Source organism: Sceloporus occidentalis, unplaced genomic scaffold (genome assembly GCF_023333645.1).
Source record: "Sceloporus occidentalis isolate IW3139 unplaced genomic scaffold, rSceOcc1.0.p SCAF_14, whole genome shotgun sequence".
Taxonomy (NCBI): domain Eukaryota; kingdom Metazoa; phylum Chordata; class Lepidosauria; order Squamata; family Phrynosomatidae; genus Sceloporus; species Sceloporus occidentalis.
In genome coordinates this window covers 12,615,964-12,628,600 of record NW_028316994.1, presented here as the reverse complement: position 1 = coordinate 12,628,600, position 12,637 = coordinate 12,615,964, and the positions used below count along the sequence as shown (strand labels likewise).

The 12,637-nt window shown below is 40.3% G+C and overlaps 1 protein-coding gene across 1 annotated transcript; it reads right to left on the bottom strand.

Annotated features, from left to right (window-relative positions):
* Window positions 1-2,558: 2,558 nt before the first annotated feature.
* LOC149304020 (vomeronasal type-2 receptor 26-like) lies at window positions 2,559-10,316 on the bottom strand. The gene is made up of 5 exons (XM_089480911.1): window positions 10,029-10,316; window positions 6,922-7,773; window positions 5,426-5,653; window positions 3,975-4,101; window positions 2,559-3,469 (listed from the first exon to the last, which is right to left on the bottom strand). Exons 1-5 carry the CDS (start codon window positions 10,314-10,316, stop codon window positions 2,559-2,561), a joined length of 2,406 nt encoding a protein of 801 aa, XP_089337037.1.
* Window positions 10,317-12,637: the final 2,321 nt, after the last annotated feature.

Sequence of the window (12,637 nt, the reverse complement as noted above, 5' to 3'; positions counted from 1 at the left end):
CTTGCATGGAAGTCTTCCTTCTAGAACCAAATCTCTTATTCCAACATTGACACCAGAGTGTTGTTGAATGGAAAGGTCTGATTTGAATTGTCACTCACTCGTATGACTGAAGCCAGACCTCACATGGGTAACAACTTTCAGCAATGAGACAGTGTCTGTCTCGAGCCCTACATCTGAAAGGCACAATGGGTATTAAAGGCTCTCTGGTTTGTTGTGTTACTAACTGGTTGCCAGAATTCTCTGGGGGGCTGACAAAGTAATCATAGTTCATTTCATAATCTCAGGGGTAATGCTCACTTTGAGTTATGGTTTCTCTGAGGCTGAAGAGAAAAAACATGTTCATTGCATCTCAGAAGAACTCAACTTAATTCTTCCTTGGTGGCAGATACCATGGGTTAATAGCATGCTCAAGTGCATGCATGCTCATATATTACACATGGCTACAAGTAAACTGAGGTCTTGAAAAAAAGGGAAAAGGGCCTGTTTCAAAAGAATTCAGGCTGCTGCTACACTGTAGAAATAATCCAGTTTGACACCACTTTAACTTCCATGGCTCAATAATAATAATAATAATAATAATAATAATAATATATTTATTTATTTATTTATACCCCGCTCTTCAGCCAAAAGGCTGTGGTACATCAGAGCCCACTGGCAGAGAAGGTGAAATAGTTCACAGAACTACAAATCCCAAAATTCCATAACATTGAGTCCTAGTAGTTAAAATGGTGTCAAACTGCTTTATTTCTGCAATATGACAGCAGCCTCTGTTTACCTGATACTCATCAACAGATCTGTCCTAACACTTTCCACATGTTCCAAATGAGGCCACATGTTTTAAAATGAAATGAGCTGTCTATTACAACTAAAGTGAAAACAACTATCATGAATTTAACTAGTTTTCCTGCTGCTGTCTCCAGACATCTGTAACTTTCTGCAAACCATTTGTAAAGTTAAAAACAAACCAAAAAAGTTGATGTTGTTCAACTTGTATTGATCCAGAAGTGCCCCAGGTTAGTGTATCTGTGGTTTTTATGCACAGGGATCAAAATTTTTGAGATGAGAGTCACACATCAGCTGAAAGACTAGTGTTCCTGGATGAGGATATCCAGGTGACAATGGTTCATGACTGGGAAAACTCTGACGGGGTTACTATAATTTGTTTGTGTGGGGCTGCTCCTGAAGATGTTTCCAAATTGTGCTGCTTGCCTATATGCTGGCTATGTATTTTCATTCAAACCCAATTAAAGGTACAGTTCAAGCCTTACAATTCTTGCTACATCCATCTAACAAGATGAAACCCCTTCAAATTCATAGTACCCCTCCTTTGGAGTACCCTCATCATGTGGGTGCACTTGGCACTAACACTATCAAGTTTATCGCATGGGGGGAAAAACGTCCCCCGATGTGTTCTAACGAGCACGAGCGTGGGCGCGCATGGAGCGTGATGGGAACCTGATGTGTCCCAGAACGCTAGTTTACTGCACGGCGGAACACCGCTGTCGCCGCCGGGCGTTCCCATCGGGTTCCCGATGTGTTCCAGGAGGCGCCATTTCTGGGAACGCCTGGAACACATTGGGAACCCGACGGGAACGCCTGGCGGCGACAGCGGCGTTCTGCCATGCGGTAAACTAGCGTTCTGGGACCCATCGGGTTCCCATCACACTCCGTGCGTGCCCGCGCTCATGGTCGTTAGAACACATCGGGGGACGTTTCCCCCCCCAAGCGATAAACTTCTATGTTTTATGACTGGTCAAAGTGCAACCCATAGGTCAGTGGCATCACTAGGGTGGTAACTCATGGTGTCATCCTCCCCATGGCCTGTGCCTTGGCCTCCCTCCCCTGCTGCTGCCATGGGTTAAGAAGGGAGGAGTGGGCCTGATGCATATGGGGAGAAAGGTGCCCAGACCAGGTGAGGCAGGTGATGGGCTGGCAGGTGGACTGGCAGGTGGGCTCTATCTTCCTTCTGGACAGGTGCCAGGGATGGAATTAAATCTTTTCCTGTCACATGGAAACCAGTCACCATTGGTTTTAGCTAAGATACTGGCATCTATTTTAGCTAAGATGAGGACATACACCTTTCTGGAATGGGTAGTTCCAATTTTTCTTGGAAGGACAAACTCAGAAGGTGGTGGTGGTGGTGGTCAATTCCTGTTTGACTTCATGGCAGTTGGGGGAAGACATGGGAGGGACCTTTCACAGTTGCTGCTGCTAAATTGGGGAATTCACTCTCTCATGAGGTTCAGCTGGCTCTGTCTTTGCAGCTTTTACACCAGCTGGCAGAGACGTTGTTTCATTTAGGCAAGTCTTTGTTTCACTTATTGTAATGCATGGTGCTTTTAATGATGGGTGTATTTTATTATGTTTTAAATGTCTGTACTTTATTATGATTGAAAGGTATTTTTAACTTGGATTTTTTTTTAAGAAAACAGTGTTCTGTTTTATTTTTTAAAATTTCTGCATTAATGTTTGTTTTTACTTGGACTTTACGTCATTGTAATCCATCTTGAATCCTGCACTGGGAGAAAGGATAGCATATTAAATACATACATACATATTTAGATTCTTTTATTCTTTATCCTTATGAGTTGCCCTTTCTTGTTCAGCTCAGGCCTCACCACAATGATAAAGCATTTGGGGAAAAAGATACAAAAAAGTAACCCAGCAGAGGAGGCCAAGATGGAGAAAATCTCCACGGCCACCATGTATTTTCCTTTTGTACTCAGGTAGCTTGGGACAAAAGACAACCAGACACTACAGAACAAAAGCATGCTGAAAGTGATAAACTTGGCTTCATTAAAACTGTTTGGTAGCTTCCTGGCTAGGAAGGCCACTGTGAAGCTAATGATGGCTAAAATACCCATAAAACCCATGACACAATAAAACATAACAGCTGAACCTTCATTACATTCAAGAACAATGTTTTCTGTCAATGAGTGCATGTCATAATATGGAAATGGAGGATAGGTGGCCAGCCACACGGTACAAATTAAGGCTTGAATAAAGGCGCAAGAAAGGACGATGGAAGCGGCCAGTCTGTTCCCAAGCCATTTCTTCATCTTGGATCCTGGCTTGGTGGCCATAAATGACAGAACCACAATGATGGTTTTGGCCAGGACACACGAAACTGCCACAGAGAAGATAATGCCAAAAGCAACTTGTCGAAGGAGGCAAGGTATCTTCTCAGGTTCCCCAAGGAACAGGAAAACACAAAGGAAGGAGAGCAGGAGGGAAACAAGGAGAGTGTAGGTGAGGTTCCGGTTGTTCGCTTTGACTATAGGAGTCTCCTGGTGTTTGATGAAGATTTTCAGCACCAGAGCTGTGAGGAAAGAGAAGGAAAGAGCAAGAGTGGCCAAACTGATCCCCAAGGCTTCTTCATAAGACAGGAAGCTTACATCTTTTGGGAGGCATGCATCTTGTCTGTGGTTTGGATATTTGTCATCAGGACATTGAACACAGTCATCCATGTCTGTGGAAGGAAAAACCATTGCTTTTTGATTTGCCAGTCAAGCTTTTACATTCCAGTGCTGCATGAGGGCTCATATATCAATGTCTAAGGCTGTACCTACACTGTAGAAATAATGCAGTTTGACATCACTGTACCTCCATCCCACAGAATACTGGGGTTTGTAGTTTTACAAGATTTTCTCTTCCCAAAGAGTGCTGGTGCCCTACAAAACCACAGATCTCAGGATTCTGTAGGATGGAGCCATGATAGTTAAAGTGGTGTCAAACTGCATCATTTCTGCAGTGTAGATGTGCCCTAATAGGCAAGTCACACATTATATGATTTTTTTGTGTGGTCAAGGCCATGTTTGAAGCATTCAGGTGATATAAAATTATAGCAACATTCAAAAATATTAGATACAGCAGTGTGACAGAGAGAACAGGGGATGCTTCTTTTAGGTGCTCCAAGGTTGGACCAAGCACTCACCTTTTGCCACTCTGTTCCAAGTGTACATAGTACATCTTACCTTTCTGATTTGAGATCTTTCCTTGTGGACATGGATGACAGTCATAGCAGCAAAAGGGTTGTCCTTCCTTCTTTTTCTTACTGAAGCCCATATGGCAATGATCATTACACACAGAAAGTGGCGGTGTCTGTGCAAAAATAAAAGAAGAAATACATTTATTAATTTGTAAAAAAATGCTTTTCATGAGTTTGTATCTTAAAGGCATAGGAAATGGACTCATGATGAAATGGTAGGTAAGCATTATCCATAAACATGATTTGGCAAGCAATATTCTCTTCTAAACCATTAACTGGAATTTTGTTAATGAACTAGGCATAAACTGCAAAAACAGTTGTGGCAAGGCAAGGCAGAGCACACAAAACCTGTTGTCTCAGATCATCCATATTCTCCAGTTCCTATCTTCCTTCACGGATCTTGCAATCATTTTCTCCCTGCTTCTTTGGATTATTCTGGCACAGTTAGACTGGTGTAGTACGCCGACAGGATTGTGGTAATTATGATGACGTTTTCTTATTTAAGAGATATACTCCAAACATTAATCTTCACCACCTGCAGATTAATCTATTGGGACACCATCTATATTTTGTTTCTAATTGGTTTTTCTGTGATGGTAAGACTTTGAATCATAGAATCATAGAATCGTAGAGTTGGAGGAGACCACAAAGGCCAGCCGGTCCAACCCCATTCTGCCATGCTGGAACTCCCAAGCAAAGCATCCCCGACAGATGGCCATCCAGCCTGTTTAAAGACCTCTAAGGAATGAGACTCCACTACACTCCAAGGGAGTTTGTTCCACTGTCAAACAGCCCATACTGTCAGGAAGTTCCTCCTGATGTTGAGGTGGAATCTCTTTTCCTGCAGCTTGCATCCATTGCTCCGGGTCCTAGTCCCTGGAACAGCAGAAAACAAGCTTGCTCCCTCATCAATATGACATCCCTTCAAATATTTAAACAGGGCTATAATATCACCTCTTAACCTTCTCTTCTCCAGGCTAAACATACCCAGCTCCCTGAGTTTTTCCTCATAGGGCACAGTTTCCAGACCCTTCACTATCTTAGTTGCCCTCCTTTGGACACGCTCCAGTTTCTCCACATTCTTTTTAAATTGCAGTGCTCAGAACTGGACACAATATTCCAGGTGGGGCCTGACCAAAGCAGAATAAAGTGGGACTATTACTTCTATTGATCTAGACACTATACTTCTATTGATGCAGCCTAAAATTGCATTGGCCTTTTTAGCAGCTGCATCACACTGTTGACTCATGTTCAACTTATGGTCTACTTGGACTACTTTGAATATCAATATAAGAATGGTTTAGTGAGAATCTCATTGCGTCAGAAGGCAGAAATACAAAAAGATATTTTTCATTGTGTAAATAGTATATCAAATACATCAACATTACAAAAATACTAGTACAGGTTGCTACACTCTGATATGAGTACAGGTCCTACCTTGTTGAATCTACTGGGCCATGTAATTGCATCTTCACAAATAATGAACATTTTATTGGGAAAATCCTGCATGTCTATCCTTCCAGCTTTCACCCTTAGAAAGGATTTGTTAGGGGATGTGACTAGGTTTATAATATCAAATCCCGCTGCTAAAGATCCATTTTCATCAAAGTAAACCCTTTCCCCAGCACTGTTGTTAAATGAAACACTTCTCAGAAAACGGTGGAGCTAAATCCAGAAAAAAAGGAGAGGAGAAGGAAAGAATGGATGACTAAAAACATTTTCCACTATCTAAAACTAAATCCATAATGTACAGATGCTCCCAGAATGAAGAGGGCTATGTCACACTTGCTTTGAGTGGTAGAATATGTGCAGTGCCACAAGTATTGTTTCATGCAAAGGCATACAGTGCCAGGTTTTAGAAGATAAATAGTGAAGTTATCTATTTGGACACTCAAATATTACTGTACTATTTTATCAAATTTCTCTATCATCAAGACAACAGCAAGAAGTCTATATTTTCTTTTTAAAAATAGGAGAAATGAAAAAAAGATGCTTTCCTCGTTTAATATTTTTAAATGTGTCAAATTCTTTCTTTTACGAAAATTTAGGAACAGCTTACCAGAACATAAACCAAATGAAATTATCCCACATTCCTATTGATCAGAACTGGAAAATCAGCTTTGAAAAGTAATACAATAATGTGAAACTTTCAAAGATAAAAAAAATGCTAATAATTGAAATAGCTTAATTAATTAAGCTACCAATTAATTCATCCATCAGAATGCTAGTTTGGGTCTAAACCATGGCATTTACAGAGAAAGGCATTGAGGTTGCCACAGTTGATCTGAGGGGAGCCCATTGAAAGAGCCCATTGGCTCTTTCAAAAGAGATTGGTGAAAGATTAGATGGCAGTGAGGACTTGTTGTTGGGCTGTGGTACTTAATTCCGTTTGCCATCTGATTTGATCAGATCACCTGATATCACAGCTGTGATTTTTTTTTTTTGAGATGATGAAATGTATATGATGGGTAAATCAACAATACTGCAAACTGGTTCTATTGGTGTAGAGGCATGATGTAAAATGCATGCCCAAAGAATCACATGCAGTAAATTCATAATCTAAGCAAGAGTTTGTTGTTGTTGTTGTTGTTGTTGTTGTTGTGTGCCTTCAAGTCATTTCCTTCTTATGTTGCCCCTAAGGTAAACCTATCACAGGGATTCCTGGGGCTGAGAGTGTGTGACTTTCCATGGCTGAATGGGGAGTCGAAGCTTGTTCTCCAGTGACATATTCCAATGTTCAACCCTCGTCTACACCATGCTAGCACTCCAAAACAAGAGTACCAGCTTCTAAAAAAGGAAGCTACTAGAAATTTTTCATTTCTGTTCTGTAAGAAGCAATCTTTCTAGCAACACTGATAGTTCAATATTTATGACAAAGTGTTGCACCTATGGATATGGAGAATTCACAAACATTAGTCTCATTAAGACATTACCTTCCATGGCTGTGTAATTAGAAGCTGCAGTCTCCCTCCTTCTGTCCTTGATCTGTGCTTAGAGTTGGATAAACTGATGGCATTCAAAGCATGTGCCACAGCATAGACACCATTATAGATGCTATAGCTGTGGCTACTCATGCTCATTTCAAATACAGATGTAGGGAGAGACTCCAGTCTTTCCTCCCCAGTGCAGATTTTACTACTCATATTGTGTGTTTCAGGAACAGGGAACAAACAGCCAAAAGCTTGTTCCCAGAAGACCCTGCCAAAACCATCCTCTTTCACCAAAGCAGGATTTCTGTTCTGAATAAATTTCTGGAAGTCCAGCAACTCCTTTGAGTGCATTGCAAACAAGAGCGACCCGTGAATGAATTCAGTGCCCACTTCAGCTAGAAAAGGCAATGATGTGAGATCCATCTGGGCTGTCATAATCCACACCTTGGTCTGTATTGCTACACCTTCTTCTTTTGATAATTGCAACATAATTCTAAAAATAATCATGGTCTGGATTTCGCCATGTACAACCAAAGCATTGGCAGTGCTGTTCATAAGGACCTTGATTATTTCTACCCACTTATGCATTTCAGCAAGCAGTGTAAAAAAAGTTATTGGTGGGAATTTTTCTATGAAGTCAAAGCAGATGCCTCTCAGAGAAAAGTTGGGAAGAACGTTCTGTACAAACCATTCACCATTTCCATCATTAAGATAAAGCACCCCAGTCCACATCCACCTGAAATGAAGCAACAACTGTAGGATCCCCTCATATTGAATGGCTGCATTTGGAAACATCTGGTGGAAGAACATTCCTTGGGGTATAATATTCACTGCTAATGTAGAGCCATATATGAGCTATGAGGAAACAGTAAAGGATTTCACCCCAGAATAAGCAAGTATTTTTGATTATGATTGTGAGTTTTATCATGTTTAATCTTGTTGTATACTTTCAAATAGTTTCTACCTTATGGTGACCCCATCATGGGGTTCTTTTGGGCTGAGAGTGTGTGACTCACCCAAGGTCAGCCATAGGTTTCCATGGCTGAGTGGGGAATGGAACCCTGATCTCCAGAGTTGTAGTCCAACACTAAAACCAATGCACCATTCTGGATCCTTAACCTACATATATACTGAGATCCACTCCAGACTTTACTTCTTCAGTGCAGTGAACATTTATGAGCCTAAGTGAACACTTAGGAAGACATTGATCCAAAACATACTGCAGAAACAATTTGGCTTGAGACAGCTTTAACTGCCCTGGCTTAGTGCTAGGGAATCCTAGGAATTGTAGTATATTGTGGTACCAGAGCTCTTTGACAGAGGAGGCTAAATATCACACAAACCTACAGTTCCCAGAATTTCCTAGCACTGAGCCAGGGCATTTAAAGTGGTCTCAAACTGGATTATTTCTGCAGTGTGTTTTGGACCATAGTCATTTTTAAAAAAAAGAAAAATGAGAATGACTTAAGAGATGTCATCAAGTAAGATAAAGTTATTTAGAAAAGAAAAATAGATATGTTTTCCCAATCCCTATGATCAGGCTGACAAGAGCACTGGTTCAGACACTGCAGGAGACACGTTCCTTCACCAATAAGTGTTGTGGGTGGAAGGAAGTGAAGGTTAGCCAAGATAGTGAAGAAAAATGAGTGTAAACCTCAGTCTGCCAGTTCATTGTCTTTCCACTGCCTCTGTCTCTCTCTTTTCCTCATGCATTTCAAGCAAAAAGCCACACTGAAGCATCAGAGATGTGTCCTTTTGCATGATCCAGAGCCTTATTTTTCTGCTCTAATCCTTATGCACTTTTTAAAAATATTTGTTAATACTGGGACACTGCCATCATGTTCAGATGAACCTAAATAAGTAGAATTAGGTACTTGTATAGGGAGATTGGTTCAATGAAGGAACCCACAGCCCTGAGTTGGCAAGACCAGAGCTGGGCAGTTGTTGGCCAGGGATCTTAGAGGCCTCTCATTCATTGAGTCATCATAAGGAGCTTATCCCACTAACAAATAAACCGGTTTACCACTTCTGGATTGAATTCAGGATCTAGGATGCCCCTGGAAGTTATCATACCTAAATTGCCATTTTTCTAGCCAGGATGCCACCGCCTGGATGCATCCAGGTTGAAGCCTCACTCAGCCAGCACTTTTTTGAAGTCAGGGAGCTTCTGACTTCAAAAATTGGCCAGCTGAGTAAGGCTTCAACCTGGAAGGCTTCTGGGCGGCAGCATCCTGGCTAGATAGGTGGTGATTTAGGTATGATAACATCTTGGGGGGGGGGGGGCTTCCCAGATCCTGAACTCAAGCTGGAAGAGGTAAGCAGGCTTATTTGTTAATAGGATAAGCTCCTAACTGGGCAGCAAACAATAACAACAAATATTGTCTTGTGATGCAATGTCTAAGACATTTCTCCATAGCACGGCATCTGCCTTGATTAGCCTCTATGGTTTCCTTTCCCACTTCTAATGGCTGTTCAATAAAGTATATTTAATCCATTTATTTAATGGATTAATATATATTCTTTTTTCATATCTTGCTGATATGCACCTTCCGGAACTGAATGCAGATAGAAACTTAATTTGTGATCATAACATTTGGACCATATAGTGCTATGAAAAACAATCATAACAATACTGGGGAAAAAATCTGAAAATATGCATTCTTTTTGAAAATGTGCAGAGAAACATGGAGACAGTTTTGAACATGTCAAGCTGCTTTCCCACCCTGATCTTTGAGAACAGGAGGCAGAGGCCTGCAAAATTCCTCCTACAACTTCTGTGTTCAGGGAAGCTTGGTTTTCTTGTTTAGTGAAACATTTCAAGTAATATGCAGCTGTCTGAAGGCCAGGGAGTGGGAAAATTCATAGGTATTCATTTAGAAAAAATAGCCTGGTCATTAAATGGACAGCATATGTTCCTCATGAGTCTGCTCAGTACTCCACAATATTCATACACACTATTGTTGACATGGATGAACAGCCATAAGAAACAAATAGGTTCCTTTAATTGGTCCAGAGTTGATATGCTGCTGTTTTTCTTTTCTCCAAACCATGAATCTACATACAATATGATAATCGCTTTTTAAACTCTTTGGTTTGTGCACATTACCTACCTGTGGAAGCTTGTAGACAGACAGAACGGGGGCCATGTTAAGACCAACATATGAATTAGGTCCTCCAATGACTGCTATCACATTATGCAGGGCTTCACACTTGTAGTTGGGATAGAATTTGCCCTTTGAAGAGAGAAGTTCCATGGAGGCAAGATAAATGGTAGTTGCACGGAAATCATTATTATACATGTTGAAACCCAGGGTGATGTTGGGTAAGAACTGTAGATTTTCATTGATCTCCTTTATAGCAAATACCAAGGCCAGGATGTGCTGATAGTGCTGTTTCATGACCCTGAAATATTGAAGAATTGCTGCATTATAACTTTAAAAAAAAAATTGAGCTTCCAATCAGTATTAAGATACTAACCATTTCCCATTGAATTAATCTGCATGTTAGTCTTGGAAAACAAGAATAGTCACTGCCATTCACACCTGGAATTAATGTCTTCTCTGACCATTCACTGAAGAGTAGCATTAAGTTGTAGTTTTTATGCTATCATAAGTAAAATGTTCAAAAGCAGAGAACATACTGGATATACTCTTGTATAAGTCTAGAAATTTTAGTCAGAAAACTGACCCCAAAATGTAGGTAAACATGGGGAAGGAGGAGAAGAGGGCAAAGAAAGATGTAAAGTAAAGAATAAATTCTAAATGTATGAAAGTATATGCTATGAAGGTTTTATGTTGATATGTGAAGAGAACTTATGTTTGTATGTCAAATAATTAATATTTTTTTAAAAAATTAAAAATAAACTTAGCCTGAAGGTAATTTATACTATATTTTAAATAATTCTGTGCATGGAACATAGTTTGTGTACATTGAAGCATCAGAAAACAGAGGTGTCACTCTCTCAGCCACCCATGAAAAAAAGTTTTGACTTTTGGAGCATTCTGGATTTTGAAATTCTGGATAAGAGAGACTCAACCTGTATATATAGGTTTAAAACACCATATATTTTTTGTAAACAAAACATTAAAACAGCTGCTTTGACCCATCTGCATATAACCACAACTTTCTTGATAACACCAAGAACAACTGTTACTGAAGCACAACTGAGAAAGAACAGAAATCTGCCACCATCCAAGTTTGCCATTTAAGTTAACTTTGCTTCTTCTGCTTCTGAGAGGCAGAAAGAGATGTGGCAGGATAATGTTACTTTATTGTTATTTTTTCATAGGCATGGCATTTTCCATCTTGTCTCAATAGTTGATTGTATGTAAGAGCCAGCTGTAGAATCAACCCACAAAAAGATGATCATGAGGGCAGATACATATTACATTTAAGAAAACTCAACTTCTTACAAAAGGTCACCAAAGAGTTCAGGAGAGGGACGTTTTTCAAACCTCGTTGGACTTAAAAAAGAGAAAGTCTGAGAAATAATGCCAGCAACTAAGAGGTCTCCAGGCTGATAATACTTGTGAAGAATAGGAAGAGGATCATTGATGCTACATTTAAAAGTAGGAACTTTGCACACTATCTGAGGAAATAGCACCAGTCCCATTGCCAGTATTATCACCATCCTGCATGAAATTCTTATCTCTAGAACTAAATGACTTGTTCCAACATTGACACTGGTGTGTCATGGCATGAAAGAGTCAGATTCAAAGGCCAGTCACTCAGAGGGTGGAAGGTAGGACTTGATCCATTGCAACCTTATAGCAATCAGACAGATGGAGTCCTGTCTATTTTGAGTCCCAGATTAGAAATGCACAAGCGATGTTAAAAGCATGCTTACATCTTGCTTTGCTGTTTCCCCAATGTCCACTAGAATTCTCCTTGGAACCAAAGAAGCAATGATCTTTGTCAATTTCATAATTGCATGGGAGATAATCACTTCCTCCCCTGGTTGTCTGAATCACTGAAAAAGAAAATATGTTGATCACATCTCAGCAAACAACTTTGGCCCTTGTTAATGGACCAGCAAAGGCAGCACAGGTGTGTAGTAAGTCACAGCTTGCACACACATACACACCACTGGTTGCATCCTGTTAAAGACATACACATGCATACATTTTTCGTATGCATGTATGTTTTTTGGGAGGGGGAATCATGAGGGCTGAAATCCCTTTCCTCCCTGCACAGCATGCAAAGCCTGGGATTATTGAACAGCCTCTGAAATCCCATGCATGACTATTGTATGCTTTCTAGGGAGTGGGCAGGATTGCTTTCTTTCACCATCCATTAATTCCAAGAAATGGTTAAATTCTCTTTTCCATGTTTTGGACATTTTTGTGTAGTTGTCAGGATGTAAATATAATTATTTTTTTTGTAAAATTTTGAGAAATGTAAATAAAGAAGGTGCCCTTTAAAAAATTCTCTCATGTTCTCCTTTGTGTCCCTAAATCAGATGAGATGATGGTAAAAAGGGATGGAGACTATCAGAAGTTCCATAGACATTGTGGAGTCGAAGGCTTTCGTGGCCGGCATCCATAGTTTTTTGTGAGTTTTTCGGGCTCTGTGGCCATGTTCTAGAAGAGTTTCTTCCTGACGTTTCACCAGCCACAGATGCTGGTGAAACGTCAGGAAGAAACTCTTCTAGAACATGGCCACAGAGCCCAAAAAATCCACAAAAAACTATTCATAGACATTTTCTTGAAACCTGATCATT